The 20550-nt window shown below is 42.7% G+C and overlaps 1 protein-coding gene across 1 annotated transcript; it reads right to left on the bottom strand.

The window, feature by feature from the left end:
• Positions 1-271: 271 nt before the first annotated feature.
• PIWIL1 (piwi like RNA-mediated gene silencing 1) lies at positions 272-20217 on the bottom strand. Its single transcript, XM_063143688.1, has 20 exons — positions 20137-20217; positions 18794-18914; positions 18064-18189; positions 16804-17018; positions 15551-15672; positions 14166-14246; positions 13336-13533; positions 11635-11746; positions 10454-10580; positions 10151-10268; positions 9887-10001; positions 9553-9740; positions 9127-9199; positions 8365-8565; positions 5508-5611; positions 5232-5302; positions 3677-3830; positions 2680-2805; positions 1460-1607; positions 272-388 (listed from the first exon to the last, which is right to left on the bottom strand). The coding sequence occupies exons 1-20, from the start codon at positions 20215-20217 to the stop codon at positions 272-274; spliced, it is 2598 nt and encodes an 865-aa protein (XP_062999758.1).
• Between the last annotated feature and the right edge of the window lie 333 nt (positions 20218-20550).

The raw sequence follows: 20550 nt of genomic DNA, 5'->3' as shown, positions 1-20550 counted from the left end.
TATATATCAACATTAAAATATATATATCTAATGGAACACATTATAAACAACTTTATTCTCAAGCTGTAAGCAGAACCCACTGTTCAGGAAAACACATTTATCTTTGCCAAAACAAAACATTAACAAACTCCAGTAAAATTTATCTGGATAACAAAGTCACAGGAAAAAACCATTGGGTAAGGGAATCAGCGTGTCACTGTTGCTGCCTCGTCGACAAAAGAAAAATATTTGGTACAAGCTTTCTTCTCCTACTGTATCCTTTTCTGTAGAATCACAGGTAATACAGATTCTCCGAGAGTGCTAAGTTCGGTTCTGTGTGAATGCTCTGACCCACAAGGAAAGCCAGCTTATGGGCATATTGGCAGGGAGCAGGCACCCTAATAACTCCCTATGGATAGATAAGACAAGTTACATTTACCAGTTTGTTCATGACTGTTTTTAAAGCAGTTACCATGTTAAGGAATGTACATCAAGCTGGTTCTATCATATTAGGCAGGCATGGCCTAAGATGGCAGTTATCAGTAAGCCGTGCAACTGAAATAATGATCTGCTTCACATGCATTGACAACCCACAGCATGGTCTTTTGAATCATGGGTACTCGTTACGTGCAAACCCCAAACTATGGGATAATTATGGGATAATCATGAACAACCCAGAAAGTAAACAAATGGTTTGTTGTTGAGTTGTGAACTCTGGGTTGTTTACTGCAAACTGAGAGCTGTAGGTTGTATTCCCGGGCAACAAAGGCAGCAGCCAAGAACAATTAAAAATACTCAGTCGCTCTACATGCGTTTGGGATATAGGGAAGGCGAGGATGAAGGGGGCAGGAACCAAGCAACTGAGGAAGTGATTGAACAACCACCAGTTTGTTAAATAGTTTGGCAGCCAAATTGTGGATGAGCTCTGGGTAAAGTGACCTGTGGGCTAAATATACTGTGGTTTGTTGTCACTCGTGAACTGGCCCACAGTTAAGAGGCTGTTCGCACATAACAGCAGCAAACCGTCAATCAACGAACGCATGATTTGTTGCGGTATAAATATTCAGCCTCAAATCCTAATTTTTTAAACATTTGAACCTATTCGAATATACATTGTACTATTTATACCGAATAGCAATGCACTTTTGTGATAGCTCTCAGGTAAAGTTCTGCACAAAAGCTACGGTATAGAGGCAAGTATGCCACACACACACCCCTATTCTCAACAGCTATATTCCGACACATTTTTTTCAAACAGTTATGGTTGTAAGAGCTTGTCAAGCCAGAATTTCAAACCCAGGCCTTGCAATGCTAGAGCGATGGGCTTGTTCAAGCCATAGTTTGCTGGTTCAGATAAAACAGGTAGTTATAGTTAAGATGTGGAATGTAACACCTTATGCAAGAGGAGGGAAAGGAGGAAATTATTCAAGGACACTGTCACTGTCACAGAAGTGCCCTCACAGCACAAGCAAATACTTACCGGCCAATTGTAGTACATATGACAGAGCTTGTAGGTTAGCCGCTGCATGTAGTCTGGCTTCAGTGCACTGTTATCGTAGATTACATTGTAGTGGGTTGGGGAAACAGTGCCACTTCTCACAGACTGACTCACAATGAAGAAATCATACCTATGGAAGGAGGAGGACAAAACCCTGTGAGTTCTCCTGGGGGAAGGATCACCCAGGACTTTCTACCCTGAACTCCCCAATGTGGGATGGATTGTTACAAGCTGTTTTTCATACTGTTTTAATGGTTTTTTATTAACGTATTGCTGTTTTACTTGTAGGCCGCCTTGGTGGGATTTTATCCTGAGATGGAGGAAGTAAATAACTTAAATAATAAAAAAGCGAGTCCTATAAAATGCAAGCTCAGACACCTTTACCCTATTCGAATGATGAACAGGATGGCCAAAGTTCGCCTAGTCCCACTACTGATGTAGGTGGGACCATCTGATTCCATGTCACTGCTTAAACTAACAGTGTCCTGGATGAGGAGAGGATGGACAGCTCATCGCTTCAGTTAATTTCCCCAGTCATTCTTTGTTCAAAAGTAATTTCCCAAAACTCAACTGGGCCTTTGCATTTGGCTCCTGCACCACACGGCCTCATCCACTCCCATACCCCCAGGTGAATGGATCCACTCTCCAGCGTCGGATAGAGTGGTAGGGGAAACATCCCAGCTTGCACTTTTGTTCAGTGCTTGGCAGGCCGTGTATTCTAAAGGTATGTTCCCCCCACCCCGGTCCATGCAGCGTTGGTGCCAGTAAAGCACAACCATCATGCTCGCTACACTATCTGGGCCTCCTTTCTCTCGCTGCAAACAACGGCTTTCGAAGAAGCGGAGTTTGATGCTTGTGGGTTGTTTCCTTCCTCCTTGCATGGCCTGGGAGCTCAGTTCCTGCTCAAGATCCACTGCAGCAAGCCCCTCCCCTCCAAGAGAAGTGCTCCTCTTTAAAGAACGCCATTGCAACCGAGAGCCCAGGCCCTCCCCACCATGGCCAGACAGAACTGGGAGGGACAAGATACAAGAAGAAAAGGGGGGAAAGGCCTGTGAGTTATGAAACAATCAGGAACCTGATGTAATCAATGCTCTTTTTTATGTTCAGACACATGCAGAATACAGCACCATCTCAATTATTCCTTATTTGCTCAAACTATAACTCTTCCACTAAAGTTGCATCTACTTCCTCTAGAAACTTACCACTCTGGTCTGGTCACCTCTAGATCAATAACTGTGCCAGGTGGTGGATTCTGAAGTCTTCCATCAACCTGAGCGAAGAACCTGTTATTCACACGCTTCTTGACCACGATCACTGTGAGTTTGGGGCTTGAGAAGATCACATGTAACGTTTAGGGTTATATTGCTAAAACGGACAAGATTTTAGCAGACATACACTCCATCAAGGTGGGAGTTAGGTGCAACAGAAACATTTTTTACTGAAGTTAAAAGCCTCTGCTATCCGTGAAGAATTCATGATGGGCAACAATTCACAGAAAACTTACAAATAAAAAATACTGAGGAATACAAATCAACCCTTAATTTTTGTGAACTGCCCAGAGAGCTTTGGCTATTGGGCAGAATAAAAATGCAATAAATAAATACATAAACCAAATTACGTAAGGAGACCCCAGACGCAGCCAATCCCCACCTAAACGGAAGTCTTGCCTAGGGGTTGCTACTGCAAGGAAAGTAACTGTGAAGAAGCATCCTGACTGGCTCAGGTTTGGCTCGCCACACAGAATGTTATCAAGAAATCCCTGCAACACAGAGATGACCCAGGCTCAAAGTATGCACCAATTAAGCATTCTGAGTGGTCCCAGCCATTCAAGGTTTTAACAACTTCAGCATCAGCTATCGTGTTCAGCTAGAAAACTAGGCAGTAACAGTTCTCCGTAAGCCCAGCACATTCTAGACTGCTATAGCCTCAATGAGAACATCTTTAACATTATGACACTAAAGCATTAAGAGCTTAAACGTTAGCATTAAGAGCACTCAAGTCTTGATGCATCACTGCTTTCTCTAGCAGAGAAAATCTTTTTCTTCAAGTCACAAGGTTTAATGCACACATTCTACTTCACCAATGAAAAATGGTTCAATAAAGCTTGCTTTGGAGTATGCTGAATTACATAGTCAAGCAAGCTTTCATTGAGCTGAAGAACCCTATTAACATCTTGTAGTGTGAAGATCACAGACTTACTTGTAGTCTTTCCCAACAGATTTCAAGCACTCCAAAAACTGAGGGACTTCATAGCTAACTAAAGTTTTGAGCTGACCATCTCCAACGCCATCACGATACACAATAATTCGAGAAGGCATGTGGTTGTTGTAGGTATACCAAGTCCTCAAAGCAGCTTTGGGAGAAAACATCAGTAGAACAATTTAGAACTACTAAAATGCATACATGTCTTTGTGGACAAGACAGATTCCTGCCCAAAGAGCCCATTTCCTCACGAACAGCACCGGTTACGAAAGGAGTCAGTTTCTTGCGTTACTACCATACTTTCTCGAGTTCTGAACGCGGTACACCAAGTTCAAATCATTTCCACAGACACAAACTCACCTTCAATATTCAATGCAACTTCCCATAGAAGGAAGTCAGTGTTTGGAACACAGAACGAGCCATTTTCTTGTGGAGAACAGGTGATTTCAGTAGGAAAATAGGGTTATGGCGAATGCGCTGCTATAACGCCTCTCTCTATTGACCAAACATTTATGACCAAACTTGCTACAGATCAGCCTGTTGCACAGCAAAGCACTGTGAGCTTCATCTTCTCACCTAAAATGCTGCCGGATTGCTCCCACTTTGACTCCTCCCATTAGCAGGAGCGTCTAAGCTAACCAGGAACTCACCAGAGAGCAAAAGCTGCATCCAGGCAAGAACTTTTCAGAGCAACAAACCAGGAATCCTGGTTTGGTCACAATGCTAAACTTTCGATGCCTGGCGCATTTAACCACTCCCACTGACAGGAAGAGCTCGTGAATAAGCCAGAATTCACAGCAATTTTCGCTTACTGGTGCCAATGTGGCCACTAAGGCTTATAATAGAAGAGGGGTGTGAATACGTGACGGAAAGGTGTCAGAAACCATAAAAATATGAACAGTTGGGGTTTGCAGTTTAAGGGTTCAGAGACAACCTAGCTCACTAAAAGGCTATGTTTCTTAAAAGCTCGATCTGTCAAACATTCCAACCTGCTAAAAACTTCCCTCCCTTGTTTGCATTAGTGTTCATTTTTGAAAGCAGAAAACTGGGATTGGTATTCCACGAAGGAAACCTCACTTGCACTGATCCAGGTCTTCTTGCCTTAAGGATGCTCATCTACTGCTCTGGATGGAAACTGACTCCTCAGAATTACAACTGATGAACAAAAATTCTGGAATTTTAATTTTAGCACGCCCAATATACAACCTAGGCTAAAATGTACACTAGATAGGTGTTCTAGAGAACTAAACACATTTCTCAGCAAACACTGTCATCGATGCTACGCTGACCTTCATGGACGTCAATCTTCAGAACATGTTAACAACTGCTGATTCTTGCCCCTCCAAGCTGAGTAATGACATGACTACACCCTAGAATCCTCCAAATTAATTATAAAAAAATACAGTCTAGCGATATTCTAACATGCCTGGTTCACTGCCAACACTGCCCTTGTTACAGAACAAAAGAAGTTGTTACCCAAGATTTATGGCAAAAAATAAATAAATAAATAAATCACACATGGCAAAGCTGGCACTTTACACATCCAGTTTACCTTGCAAGCACGTTTTGAGTCCATCCACAACTTCCTGTCCACGATCTTGAAGAACACAGCGTGAATACCAACTATTGAGAGAAAGGAAAATGCTTCAGCCTGCAGATTCCCCCTCCCCGCATTGTAAATAAGAACAAACGCCTTTAAGAGAGCAATTACATATTACCACCGGCCAACTAAATCAGGCAAGGGAAAGAAAAGAGGTCGCTCATGAACTATACCATGAAGAAACAGAATTTAAGCAAAAGGATTTTTAAAAATGTCAGATTGTCTTACCGTGTCATTCCCTGATTCAAGCTAGCAACAAATCCCGCAATTGATCGCCGGCCAGCAGCAGTGTCATGGTAACAGTCAATGCCCACAATCATGAGTTGTTTCAGCTTGAATGTATTGGAGAAATAAAGAGTTAGCCACAAACTGCAGACAGCAAAGAAGTTCCCAACATGTTTACAAAATTAGGTCCCGCTCTCAAATGTTTGTCCCAACAAGGTCAGTAAATGTGTGATTTTCAATTCCCTGACAGGAAAGCCACATGTATTGCATACTAGTGCTGTGCTCCGCTTCTCTTCGGTTCTTAGAAGCGATAGCGGAGCGGGGTGCTTCACCTCCATTATAGACGGAGAAGCGAGTCAGGCGGCTAGCGAAGAGAAGCGACCACAAGCGGATTGATCCGCTTTTCACGAAGCGCTCCGCCCGCCTTTTTGGATATTTCCCCCCATAGGATTGCATTGTGGAAAAGTTTAGCGTATAACTTTGTTTTGAAACTCGCATCCCTGAAACTTACTGTGCTTAGAGAGTGGTGGTTGGGGGTCATTTGTGGAGATGTTCAGACTTTTTCATCCTGTGGTTTGCTTGCTATTAATTTGTTTAGAATCGCTAAAAGCGGGAGGGGGGGGGTAAGGTTTTTTTGAAGCGATGATAGGCAGATTCAACTCCCAATCATGATGAGAAGTGACCACCTCGTGTGAAGCATCCTCCACCCACCCAGAGACCCTTTTCCTTTCTGTCTCTTTGTGGGGTTGGAGTTCGTGGAGAGAGGAGTTAGTTCTTTGCTGCAGCTGTGTTTTGGAGGAGATATAGGATCAGGATTTAGCTTGGGTTGTGTGTTTGTTTCTGACTTTGCTTAGCTTGCTCTGTGTTTTTTCCTTACTTTGATTTATATAAGCTTTTCATTTTTCATGTGTTGGTTTTGTTTCCCACCCCCACACCACCCCCAACCCCTTCTCCCTCTTTTAAACCCTGTGTTCTGCGACTGTGTTTCATCTTTTCTTTCTTCTATATAAAAAAAAAGTTCTAAAAAATGCCAAAAAAATATTATCCTCTCTTTCTCTCTCTTACTGTGTGTGTGGGTGTGTTTCTTTGGACTGCGTTTGATTCTGTGAGTGTGTTTGCTGTGCACTGTTAAGTGCAATAAGCATTCAACTAAAGTTTGAGGCATTCAAATAAACTTTGTGCAAAGGCATCACCTTACTGGCAGGCTTTTTCTTTTTAAGAGTTGTTGTTATTATTATTATTATTATTATTATTATTATTATTACGATCATTACCCTTAGCATTTTATTTAGTGGCTGCGTTTCAGTTCACAAAATCAACTCTGAATCACTCAATTCTAATTTCAGTAAGGTGATGCCTTGCATCCCTCCCTTCTTCCTCTTACATCCAGGCAGGCTGTTCTAGTATTTATCCAATTCAGTCTAGTCAGGCTGGCTCTTCATTACTACTACTACAAGAGTCATCATAGGCAGGCTGAATCTTCCCCTAAAGCAGCACACTTCGTGCCTGGCCGGGCATCAGCATCACCATGAGCCTCCGCAGAAGCTGTAGGCAGAATTTGGGACTGTGTGTATGTGTGACTATGCGACTGTGTTTGCTTTGCTCACACTGCAGAAGCATACCAAAAGTGAAGGCAAAGCACCACACTACACACCCGTCTGTGGTTGGGTGAGGTGCAAGCAGGGGGCAAGGCAATGCCTGGCACCACCACCAGGCTGCCTCTCCCGCTGTGAAAATCCAACGGGCTAGTTGGAGTAAATCCCATTTCTGAAAATAGGGTGGGGGGATTTTCAAAAATCACTGGAGCCTCGAATTGACTTCAAACTGGGCATGAATGTGGATACATGGATAAGCTCTCATGGTGGCGAATTTGAGGTTTCTAACGTTTACAGTGACGGAGATATTGAAAGGGGTGTGAATTGGGGTTAGGGAATGATACTTAAAACATTAAAAAATCGCTAAAAATCAGAGCATGCTTGGATTGGCTTGAAGCTTGGCATGAATGTGGATCTAGGTGGCATCTGTGAGGGTGCCCATTTGCAAGTTTTTATCTGTAAAGATGTTGGAGATATTAGCATTTCTGAAAATGGGGTGGGGGACTTTTTAACATCCGCCGAAAATCAGTGGGTGCTCAGATTTGCTTGAAGCTTGGCATGAACGTGGATACATGGATAAGCTCTCATGGTGCCGATTATGAGGTTTCTAACGTTAACAGAAAAAAGTTATAGGCGGTTGGATTTCAATGCAAGTCTATGGGGGGGAGCGGAAACAGAGCTCTGATCCGGAGCTCTGCAGCAAAGCAAAGCGAAGCGGACCATAGGCGTATCGATGTGGGGCAGACCCGATTCAGAAGTTGTGGATCTGGAGCGGATCGGGGGGGGGGGGGTCGGTCGTGCCCAGCCAAATTGCATACCAGTTCCTAATTTTAAGCATTTGCTATAGGTCTAATAAGATACATCTTATTGCAAGAAACCTTCATTGACTGACCAACCACATTTTTTAAAACGACATTGCTTTTTTAACAGTAACAACTTTCACTATGGAATTTTATTCTTTCATGTTATCTTTGATTGTTCACCGATCCGGAATCTGTCTTGATGTGGAACGGTATGTAAACATTTTAAAGAAAGAAAGAAAAACATATAACGAAACACTGAATTGGCACAAAGATTCAAACTATGTTGGTTGCAATTAGCTACTTCTATATTTTCCAATGCCCTTCTGTTTCCATATCAAACCAAGCAACTCTTAAGAATAAGGGGCCATAAATCAATATTCCGTCACATTCAACATTTGGGGTGGGGGGTTGGCTTTGTACAAGAGAAAATCACTTGGGGGGGCGGGGCGGAGAACTACTTACTGGTATCTCAACACTCCAGAGCTCTCCGCCCATCTTGCAGTTCATCTGCAACGCTATTTTTGTGGCGATGGCCATGACGGTCTGGGGCTTGCTCAACGTGCGAGCAAGGACACACTGGCTTGGAGTGGGGCAGTCGGTGCACAAGTACTTCTTGATTGCATCATACTTGTCTTTACGGTTACTGGATAGGAGGCAAACCACCTTGGGGGGAAAGAAAGGAAAACCTTTAGTATCTGTCTATGACTATGGAAAGCATTTCAGATTCTCTATTGAGAATAGAGACCTAGCTTGAGTTAATTAACGTTCTTTGTCCCCTAACGTGCATTTGACATAACACATTTTGCTTGCTTGTACTCATATCTGTGACACGCTAGCAGGGTAGATGGGCCAATGTTAAAGGAATTTGATAGGGAGCATTGTTCTGTCTATGTGCAGCGGGGATTGGACATGAGAACCCCCGCTACAGCCCCACGCTCTTATGACCCCAACCCAGTCCAAGACATTCAAGCAAATACACACATCCAAGGCAAGATAGATGCCAGGCTTTGAAAGCAATGCTTTTTTCCCTCTACTTCAGCATCAGAAAAGGGACATTACAACACTAAGCATCCAAGACACTGTAAAGGTCCTCAGCGCCAATTCCCCGTGCATCTTCTTTTCAAATGAATTCATCCAGGGAACAAAATTTGAGTTTTCCCAGCATGTGTTAAAGACGCCAGACCAAATTTCTAAATTACAAATTCTAAATAGTTCAATACGTACCATCTGTGTATCCGAAACGACTTTTTGCTTCAAGATTCTCAAGTACGCTTCTGTTCTGTCCTCTACTTCAACCCTATTAAAAGAAAAGTCCCACATTTTACTGTTTTTTTATTCATCCCTCATTGCAATTTAAGAAATTAAAGAACAATGTTAGCTGCACAAATGTCAGAGCTTAAAATTGCATGATTTATTAATCCCAGAGGTATCTACAAGTATTTCATTTTGAGACGATAAGCCAAATATGGCCTTATATGCCATTTCCTAAACATCACCATATTTTTACAGAAATGTATTTATTGGGTATGTTGTCTATTACCAAACATGTACACATTTTCTTGATTTAACCTGCCTAGTACAATTTTTTTTTGGGGGGGGGGAGAGGAGGATGTAATTCCTGGATAAAAACATGGTGCCAATAGTACTTACATGATTGCTTTGTTCATTTGTATGCCCATTGCTGGTGTGACTTTGAAGAGATTTTGAGCTAATACATTAGCAGCTTCATAATTTCGTCGTGTATATATTAATAGCCAGTTGTCCAGTGGCTTTACACTAATGAGACGTGCTCCCCTGGTTTCTTTAGACCAGTCTGCAAGCTGTGGATTGTAGTCGAACTGAAAAGAAGAAGATTCTGAACCATCTAGCAAGGAAATAAACTGAGTCTCACAACTTTTTTCAAATGCTTGTCTCCTTACTGGACAAGAACCACCTATTCTGTTGCATGTTTTAAAACAAATCTAATGAACTACGATTTGCATACCACTTTTCCTCCTTGATGGATCTTTTCTGGCTGAACCACTCGCCCCGAGAAGGAAAGCAGATTAGATTCAAAGCTTAAACCCCAGTCGCGGAGTTCTTTCTGGACATTATCATCTCTGTTCAATTAATATAAACAAAAGACAAGACAAGGTAAGGCTGTTGCCGGAGTTGGACAATATTCTTCAGGTTAGCCATTTTATTACAACTGAACTGATTACTAAACAGGAAAAGTTCCCCACCCCACAGAAAAAACTCAGGAACATACTTGTTAATGTAATTAATGAGCCTTCCAACTTCACGCATTCTTTGCTCTGGTGCAAGTCTTGTATGGACAGATAAATCTTTCATCACGCTGAAATCACTTCGCATCTTATCAGTAAGCCCTACAAATATGAAGGGGGTTTTTTATGCCCAGAAAGCATAGTACCAAATGGAAGTCATTATATTATGCTTCACTGATGCATGGAACTATTAAAATCTCTCTCGCACACACACGCCATTTCATTATACAACTGCTAAACATCCAACAGTGAAGGACTAATATCAAAACCTTGTAAATGTACTATACCTGTAAGGTAGCAAAGCTCAGGGATAAGTATTGCTGGTCCTGCCATGACACCTCCTGGGCCTCTCTTCCTCTTCGGTTGGCTGATCAAAACTGGCTGATGCAAGTCAGTGATTTCCTGGCCATATTGCTGTATTAAAAGTGTAGAATGTCCTTGAGTAGGGCACTTGGAATATATGAAGACACTGGTTTTGCAAAACCGTTGACTATAAACATAAGAAGGGCCCTGCTGGATCAGACCGAGGGTCCATCTAGTCCAGCATTCTGTTCACACAGTGGCCAACCAGCCATCGGCCAGGGATAGTTTACAGAATACATAAACGTGCCTCCTCTTTAGCTTCAAATTTCTTCATTCTTATAGAAATAGCGATGCATGTTGTCACTGGGGGTCATAGAACCGTATTCTCCCTTATAAGCCTGCCTGTGCTTTAAGATCTTCTGAAGAAGCCCTTTCAGTCCCGCCATCTTCACAGGAGCGCTTGGTGGGAACATGGGAAAGGGCCTTCTCGGTGGCTGCTCCAGTGCTCTGGAACTCTCTTCCCGGGGAAGCTAGACTTGATGGGCTTTCGGAAGCAGGCTAAAACTTGTTTGTTCCAGAAGGCCTTTGGAGAGTCATTTGGTCCTCCATCTATGTTTAATGACTTAGAATTTTGTTGTGTATTTTAACCTTTTTTTTTTGTTTCTTTTCCTGTTTTAAAATGTATGTTTTAAACTTTGTAATACCGCCTTGAGGCCCAGTATTGGGCAAAAGGCGGGATACAAATAATAATAATAATAATAATAATAATAATAATAATAATAATAATTTAATTACTTTTATATCCCACCTTTTTTCCTCCAAGGAACTCAAGGCGGCATACATAATCCTCCTTCTCTCCGTTTTATCCTCACAACAACAGCCCTGTGAGGTAGGCTGGGCTGAGAGTCTGTGACTGGCTCAAAGTCACCCAGTGGGTTTCCATGGCCGAGTGGGGACTAGAACCCGGATCTCCCGACTCCCAGGCCAAGACCTTAGCCACTACACCACACTGGCCTACAGTTCAATGGGTTTTGCGTAGACATTCCCAATTCCCTGCATTTGAAAGGCATATAATGAGAAGCCTAATATAATCCTGCCATGTAGGATTTACTTAATAAACCTAAATGAAATAAAGTTCAATGCCCACTTCGTTACCATTCCATACCATTTTGTAGTAGTCCACAAAACGGATTTCAGATCCATCTGATTTCTTGAAGACTTCTTGGGGATTGGAATCCCAATCAATATCATCAACCCGGTATGTTTTGTTGTTATACCTGGCCAAGTTGAGAAAAAAGTTCTGTTAATCTTGCTTCCCTTGTAACGAAGTTTTATTTTTATTTCGGCTGAACCGTTTCTGCAGGAAAAGCTGGGAACTATATGAAACGTTTCTATGTTACGAGGAAAGCGCTTGCAGTGCCACAGCGGAAAGAGACAAAGCACTGGTTTTCAGAGTCCCTCACTTGGCAATGCCCTTCCCAAGCCAACCAGTTTTAGTGTGTTTTTTAAAGCAAAAATGGTCAGAACGTTAACTCTACAGGCTAGGAAAATTAACTAAAATGAAACGAACTCTGAAGAAAGAAAAATACTCTGACGAGGAAGGAGTGGAACTAGGAAGGCTTCATATGAAAGAGACAAAACTTAATTTACAAAAGCCAAGCTTCTACAGCGACTTTGGATACCTCCTCCACCAACTGAGAATTACCCTGAACTAGGAAAGGGAAGGATATAAGTAATGTTAGAAACAGTGTTTCAAATCAACATCCATCTCCCTCTGGTTTAGCAGTGCGTTGAAGAACAAGGGTAGCTATATATACTTTAGAGTTTTAACTAGGGCATGGTCTGAAGGCACGTGAGCAGCCAACTTTGCTGAAGCTAAGTGGGTCTGGGTCAATGCATGGAGAGGAGACCACTAGGGAATCCCATGTAGTCCCACCTTGAGTTCCACAATGGAAGGAAAGGGGGAATAGAAATGTAATGAAAATCAGTGTTTTTCATGCAGCAGGCTTTGTGCCTTCTGTTCATGGGTAGAGCACGCTTAGATCAGGCCTTATTGGAAGGCTTTTGAAGTACTAGACGAGATTTCAGTTCATTTCTTATTCTCTCAAGGGAGTTCCTTATTTACATTTTGGACTAATGGTGTGCTTTAAAAACAAACAAACTTCAAAACATATAATCCTGTTTTGCCATCACTGCATGCAAATATGAAATATTCTAAAGAAAACTGGGCATCTTTCCAGGATAGAGGGATCTTCTACCTATGGTATATACTAGTATGTATACTACATATATACTAACAGCAAACTGATTTTCTAAATGTCAATCTTTATGCAGCTGGAACAGCACCATCCTCACACAAGAGAGCAGAATCAACAGGTTTGCAGAACTACAAAACAGTCCAAAAAGGACTGAATATGCTGATGGAAAGGGGAAGGGATGTGTGAGAATGGAATGGTTGGAATCCTGAACTCAGAACACCCACACCACCATTTGGTTGTGGGTTCCATGTGTTACATCACTGAATGACCCTGTTCTGATGACACGCTAAGCCACAGCGGTTAAGCATTTTCAGCTAAACATTATGGTTTAGCATGTCATCTGAACAATAGCTTAGCATGGAATGTAAACCATCTCTAATCATGGTGGCTACGTAGCCACGGTTTAAACACGCTCACTAACCATTTGCTGCAAAAGGGTTAGCCGCCTAACCACGGCTTAGCGTGTTGTCTGAACAGGCCCAGAGTCATCCCAAGACAAAGCAGCCCTGTTTGCTAACTGCAACTATCTGCCCACAACAGCGGGTGCTGCAAACACGAGTTCAATCACCTTCAGTAAGATTAAAATAAATTGTCAAAAAGAACCTTGCCTTGTAAGGACGATCAGGCCCACCAGTTCCTTAGCACACATTTCCCTGAACCTCTGTTCTCCCACTTCATCAAACATGGAGTACATAAAATCCAGAACAGTTTCACTCCTGAGAACTTTGTGGCTCACATCTGTGCACAGCATGATGCTTGTTTCGTACTGTAGAATGGAGGTGGTAAAGCCTGGCCAAATCATCAGCCTGCCTCAGAAAGATGACAGAAATTCAGACCAATGTCATATATCACAAACTGCCACTCAGTACTTTACAGTAGTCCAGCCTGGACAACACGAACTAATAAATATATAGAGGCAAGCTCTGTTCTTTCCAGACAGGGTAACAGTTAGCGTACTAGTTTAAGCTGGGAGGACGTGCTCCTGGTCACCACAGCCACCTGAGCTTTCTCAATTAGTACAACCCCCGGAACTCCAAGACTATGCACTTGATCTTTTAGGGAGAGTGGAACCCCATCTAAGACTTTGGCCATAGCTAGACCTAAGGTTTATCCCAGGATCATCCCGGGTTCGTCCCTGAACACTGGATGGCCTGTGTGGCACTTAGATGAACAAGTTTGACCTCAGGACAATCCTGGGATAAACCTTAGGCCTAGCTATGGCCCAATTGTAAACTTCCATCCAGAGTAGTTCGGTTTCACAACACACAAAACCTCCATCTTGTCTGCATTAGGTCTCGGCTTATTCACCCTCATCCACCCCCCAAAACAGCCTCCAAGCACAGATTCAGGAGCTTCACAGCCTCCCTGGGATGTGTAGATGGAAACTAGAGGTGGAGTATTACATGGCACACCAAACGTTTTGAGCCCAATTCATTACCTGTGTTTAGGAATATCGATTGGATCACTTGGTTTGTAATAGTTTCGTCCAATTTGCTGCAGGTTCATTATTTTCAATAGTCTGAAAAAAGGGGGGGGGGAGAGGTTATTTTCTAATGGCGAGTTATTAGATAATACACAGTGCAACGCTCCAGAGAATAGCAGATGAGTAGCTGACCATCATGTTTTCCCACCACAAGCCTCCACTGTGTCTGTCTAGGGCAGCCTTCCTCTAGGAATGTTGGACTGCAACTCCCATAACTGCCAGCCAGGATGGACAAAGGCCATGAAAGCTGGGAATCATGGGTGTTGCAGTCCAACCCATCTGGAGGGGGCCAGGCTGGGGAAGGCTGGTCGAGGGAAATGCACAATTCAGAACAAGTGTTCTAAGACCACACATACTGCCACAACACCTAACTTCTTAGGCCATAGGGGAAGTTAGCACATTACTGGACGCCTCCTCACATCAAACCGAGAACCTCAAGCACCTAAGCAAATTGAATGTTTCTAGCTGATTGCTTTGAATAAAGAACGTCATGACACACAAGCTATTGACAGTCTTGCTTTATCCCTCCATCACCTCCTTCCAGCGCTGGGAATATTGTCAACAGAACTCTCTGCTACTGCCTTTGGCATCTTAAGTATCAGCATTGGCCTAGAATGTGATGAGAGAGGTAAAACAAGCCTTTGAGTGTTTAAGGTCATGGCTCTCTTAAAGATAGACTAGCATTCACTGAGCAGGAGCTCCAGAAAACCGCAACAGCCATGGAGCTGGAAGGATGAAAACCTGAGGGGTGGGGGGAGGACGCTCCCCCAACAGAAGGGACGAGGATGATTTAGTATTTAGCTTGTGAGGAGGAGCAACTCACTCGAGGACACCCTCCTCCACTGTTGGTGCCTGCAAGATTTCAGAGGAATACACCTAACGTAAGAAGTTCCTTGCTGGATCAGACCAAAGGTCCATCTAGTTCAGCACTCTGCTCAAGGTGGCCAACCAGCCGTCAACCAGGGACCAACAAAGCTGGACATGGTGCAACAGCACCCTCCCACCCATGTTCCCCAGCAACTAGTGCACACAGGCTTACTGCCTCAAAGACTGGAGAGAGCACCCAACCATCAGTGCTAGTAGCCATGGATAGCCTTTGCCTCCAGGAATGTATCCAACCCCCTTTTAAAGTCATCCAAATTGGTGGCCATGATTACATCTTGTGGCAGCGAGTTCCATAATTTAACTATGCTCCTAGCGGAGTCTCAGCGCATTAAAAAACAACAACACAAAACTTAAGTCTCTTAGCCACAAAGAACACATAAAACATTAATTTTCTAACACGCTACTGTCCCATCATTAGTACTAACTACTATAAAAATCTATTATCAGAAGCCAACCTTCTAAAAATAATGTTGTAGAACTGTAAGCATGTAGGTGAAGTAGATGGTAGCTCATTGGTTAAGGTGACAGTAATCTTCACATTCTCTCCCTGCCGGGTCTGACTGAACACTTCAGTAACCTATGAAAATTAATGGCATTTATGTTTAAACTGATTAAGCACCGTAAGATTTGACTAACTGAACAAATTTAAACCAGCCTTTATGGGAATTATAGTGCAACACATCTGGAGTTCATTAGGTTGGGGAAGGCTGCCTTGAAGTTTCAAGGGAACAGTCTCACTGGCCTTCCTTTTTCTCACATCAGTAAAGAAACCGTTGGTTTCTGTTCACCACTCTGCTGCTAAGATCATCTTCTTGGCTCGCCGCTCTGACCATGTAACTCCACTTCTGAAATCTCTTCATTGGCTTCCAATTCACTTCAGAATCCAATATAAACTTCTCCTGTTGACCTACAAAGCTTTTCACTGTCTAGCTCCTTCCTATCTCTCCTCTCTCATCTCACACTATTGCCCCGCTCGTGCTCTTCGCTCCTCTGATGCCATGTTTCTCGCCTGCCCAAGGGTCTCTACTTCCCTTGCTCGGCTTCGTCCATTTTCTTCTGCTGCCCCTTATGCCTGGAACGCTCTTCCAGAATATTTGAGAACTACAAGTTCAACCTCAGCTTTTAAAGCTCAGCTAAAAACTTTTCTTTTTCCTAAAGCTTTTAAAACCTGATTTTGTTCTGACTTTATACTGTTAGTTTTACCCTACCCAGTGCCTGTTTACCCTACCCTGTGTCTGTTTGCATTCTCTTTCCGTCCTTATTGTTTTATTATGATTTTATTAGAATGGAAGCCTATGCGGCAGGGTCTTGCTATTTACTGTTTTACTCTGTACAGCACCATGTACATTGATGGTGCTATATAAATAATAATAATAATAATAACAACAACAACAACAACAGTCCCCAATCTCTTAAAAGAGATGAAACCCTCAAAGAAAAACCGCCCACACATCTCTAGACATAATCCCGTAGCAATTCCCATACTACACATAGCACCTTCTCTCAAGATTTTACTTCTAAAAGTTTGAACACACATGATCTCTCATGCTCGCACGTGCGCACACATACAGAGAGAGAGAGAGAGAGAGAATGAAGAGCTTTCCGAACTATTCAGAGCATTGCTACGTAGCCACTTCCTACGTAGCCACTTCCTGTGCATCAGGCAGCGCTGGCAGAATTCGATTCTGAAACCTTGGGGAGACACTACCTTGTTTTCCAGCTTCTTCGGTAAGAACAAAATGGTCCCATCAAAAGCATGTGTCCTTCCAATTAGGTCCTCATGCTGAAAAAGCAAAGCTGAACGAAGACGCCGGGCTTCCATGTGTGGGCTATAGTCAATGTGATACTGATACAAGGCCCATTGTGGACGAGACGTCAGACGAAAATGGTTTGTGCTCAGCCTTATTAAAGTACCCGAAGTACCTGAGGAAACACACCCAGCTGCTATCAGCCCCAACAGATCACATGTGAACAACTTTGCAACCAGTGATGTACAGGCATTCATGCAAGCTAGACTTACTCAAGGAAAAGGTCTTTGGAACTTCTATAGAGGTGCCTTTTGGTCTGGTGTGACAGAGGCATGCAACAATGGGTTAATTCCCCTACCACCCCCAGGAAGTCAGGGAACATGTGACCTTGATCTTAGTTATTGTTTGGTGTTGCTTGACTCCCCCCCATTCTGCCCTGTAGTGGAGTTATACTCAAAAGTATAACGAGTCCATAAAGCAAGGAAAAAGGGAGAGGCGTGCCCTCCCTGGTTAGGCCTTGCTCAGGAGAGAGGGGATTCAGTTCACAGAATTCCCTTTAGAGGCTGGAGTGGTTTGCATTTTTTCAGAATGTGGACCTGGGGCTTTCTTTGTAGATCAGCTTTTGATGTTTGTAGGCTTGGATACAGTTTCCCCATCAGAGCCATGATCAGAGAAAGGAAGAACAGATAGCAGTAAAGAGAAAAGCTTTTTTTTCTTTTAAATAACGAGTACAGAGGAGTTTAAACATTTTAGAAATGATCAGGATTAGGAGAAGGTTAACTGTATAAAAGCAGCTAAGAACGAGAGTAAAATCTGAGGAAAGGCTAAATAGCAGGTTGTTGGACTAGGCAGGGTAAGAACTGGACAGCAAGCTAACAGCACCAAGCTTAGTAACAAGAACTAGGTCGCATGACCCCTGCCTTCCTGGAGGGCACCAAAAGTTGACCCATTGCTGGATGCCTCCTCATACCAAACTGACCAGGACACTGTAAAGAGCCCCATTAGAGTACAAGACAAGGATGGTGAACCTTGGCTATCCTTTCCTCTACCCCCACCTTCGCCTTCCATTTAGCCCAGCCCTCATTACCACACCTTGGGAATTTGAAGTGTGGTTTGGCAGTTAGGCAGGGCAGCTGCTAAATTAGAAAGGGATACATCCTTCTCACTTATTAACTAAACACTGCTACAAATTTGAAATAAGCTGAAGAAAATTCACATGCCTGTTTTGGATTCTTTAACGTGATCCATTGATTGACGAGTATTTACACCAAGGTCATGATAGTCTCTGCGACGGCCACCTCTTTCCCCCAATGTCATTTCTTGAAAGCCTGCCGAGATCTGAAGTTCTGAAATTTGAGGACAGACAGTTATGCCTTGTATTTGCTGATAATTTGAGGTCAAGACAAAACTAGCAGATTATCACCCTTGCATGGAAATCAGAACTCCTGGTCAGCTAATCACACCTCAAAGAGCTGAAGTAACCTCAAAGTGAGATATCTTACCGTACAAACTCTAATTTTGATTGCTACTTGAAGCAAAAAGGCAAATCTTACAGGAAATAAGTGCTTATGGTAGAATGTTAAATGGATGATCGCCAGCCCTATTAAAGACACAATACTGACGCTGCAGTAAAGTTATACAAGTACTGTAGGCAAATTAATATTTACAAATTAAGGAGCGCCAGTTTTAAATAAATAAAAAGCTCTGGTTCTGAATTACACAACGACTCGAAACTTAACTTTGCCTCCCGTGTGGTGGCAGCAAAGACAGCATGCAATATGACAAGCAGTTTGTCCAGAAATCTTTCTCTGTTGGCAATGAAAGCTAAAACTTTGAAACTTTTGAAGATCGAATGCAAATCCAAATCGGGGCTTCACTGTAATGATTTAGGGATAAGAGTTTAGATAAATGTGCCTTTTAGAACACTGCTGTTCTATTGCACAGTCTTACCCGGTGATCTTGGTGCGACAGGCCCTCCTCTCTGCCGCCCACGTCCCACCCGCTCTCCTTCGGCTGGTGGCTCTGTTTCAGGTTTCTGGGGTTTAGTTTGTCCATAGCCAGGTGGTTGAACCTAGAAGTTAAAAAAAAGCAGCAATCTGATGACCTGGTACTGGGGAAAGATTAGAAAATTTAACACCCACCCACCCTGCACACAAAATATGGAAAAACGGGGAAAGTTCTTCAGATATAATTTATTTCTGAACGATAAGTACTTTTTAAAACAGCGACTTAAAGTGTTAAAGCCAATACACGCCGAAGAAAGTTTTACACTCAAGATAAATATATTAATGTCCATGACAGCATGACTGTTGCTGACTAGATTTTTTTTAAAAAATGCCCTCTGGACTTGGTGTTGGAAAATACTTGCTGCAGAATACAGAGCATTTTCCAATATTTGCTCTATCTTTGGAGCCCATAAAGCATTATTATTCCTACAACATAGCGGAAAAGTTTAGCAACACAGATGCCTGACTCCTGAAGCATCAAGTGAAAAGGGGATGTGTGAATGCACACATACCCCACGGGCTGAAGAAACAAAAGTTGAAATGTAAGTTTCAATTCATGCAAACCTTCCGTTTTCCAATGTCCTTAAAGTCGGAATCAGAACTTATGGGATATTCAGACCTCAATGCTGACTGAAGAAAAGAGTATTTCTACTAATACTTGGGAAGTTATTCAGTGGGATGGAGGACATAAATAAACTCAAACAACTAAGAGCTGAGGTTAGCCAATAATGGCTGAATTCAGACACCACGCCAAACTCGGATTAAGAAAGGTGAGAGCTATTTTTTAGTGTGATACCTGAATTGATAAACAAAGGTTTGCATTTATTTGCCAAACTACAAGCCGAAGCTCTCTGGGCGGTTTACAAAGTTTGAAACACAGAACATTAAAAACCGATATACAAAATTTAAAACCATAAAAACAGATGAGATACAATATCCATTTAAAACTATTCTGGGTCAGTTAAAAACTCAACATATGCCGTTAAATGCCTGGGAAAAGAGAAAAGTCTTGACCTGGCACTGAAAAGGTAACAACGTTGGCACCAGGCAAGCCTTGTCTTACTTTTAAGTATATGTGCAAAGAATAGCAGGCTGCTACGCTTCACAACATTGTACTTTAGGCACAACACTCATGAGCAAAGTTCTCTATCATGCAAAGCTTTAATGGAATTATTTTTGTGTGTGCATTTTTGATGAACCAGTTTTTAATGAAGCCTGAAGGACAAAACATGAAAATACACATGAATCAATACCTCCATTTCAAAATCTAAGTCTTTCAACACTTACGGTTGCTGCTCCCACCGTGGGTGTAGTTGTGTCTTGGCCACGGGCCCGTCCCCTTGCCCTGGCTCTGGCTCTACCAGACATTGTCTCTCAAGAGAACAAAAGCTGTAATATGAGACAAATCCATCAAGTTACTAGAGGTCAAAATTAACCACCAATATATAGCATTCAATAAACTAATCAAACCACTGGGTGGCAGCACAGGGGAAGTCTCACAGCACTTTTTAAAGAATTGCTAAAATAATTTCTGAAGGTTAAGAACCAAACCATGCATTGGCCACATTGCCGTGGAACGTGCCAGAGCGGAGGAAAATCCAGCCTTACTGTCCACTAGCTCCACATTCGCTCTCACCTGGTTCTCTCCTACCAGCAAGGGCAGCTGAATTAGCAGCCAGGAATTCAACGCTTATACTGTGT

The sequence above is a fragment of the Elgaria multicarinata genome, chromosome 18 (genome assembly GCF_023053635.1).
Source record: "Elgaria multicarinata webbii isolate HBS135686 ecotype San Diego chromosome 18, rElgMul1.1.pri, whole genome shotgun sequence".
NCBI classification, from domain to species: domain Eukaryota; kingdom Metazoa; phylum Chordata; class Lepidosauria; order Squamata; family Anguidae; genus Elgaria; species Elgaria multicarinata.
The sequence above is the reverse complement of the archived record's forward strand: the minus strand, read 5'-3'. Positions and strand labels throughout refer to the sequence as shown.

Coding starts and splice junctions, on each gene's coding strand:
- PIWIL1 (XM_063143688.1), bottom strand. CDS start 20,217: ATGTCTGGTAGAGCCAGAGCCAGGGCAAGGGGACGGGCCCGTGGCCAA. Junction 11,747..13,335: donor GGCCTGATCGTCCTTACAAG/GCAAGGTTCTTT, acceptor CAACTTGGCCAG/GTATAACAACAAAACATACC. Junction 2,806..3,676: donor TCTGTTGGGAAAGACTACAA/GTAAGTCTGTGA, acceptor GATCTTCTCAAG/CCCCAAACTCACAGTGATCG.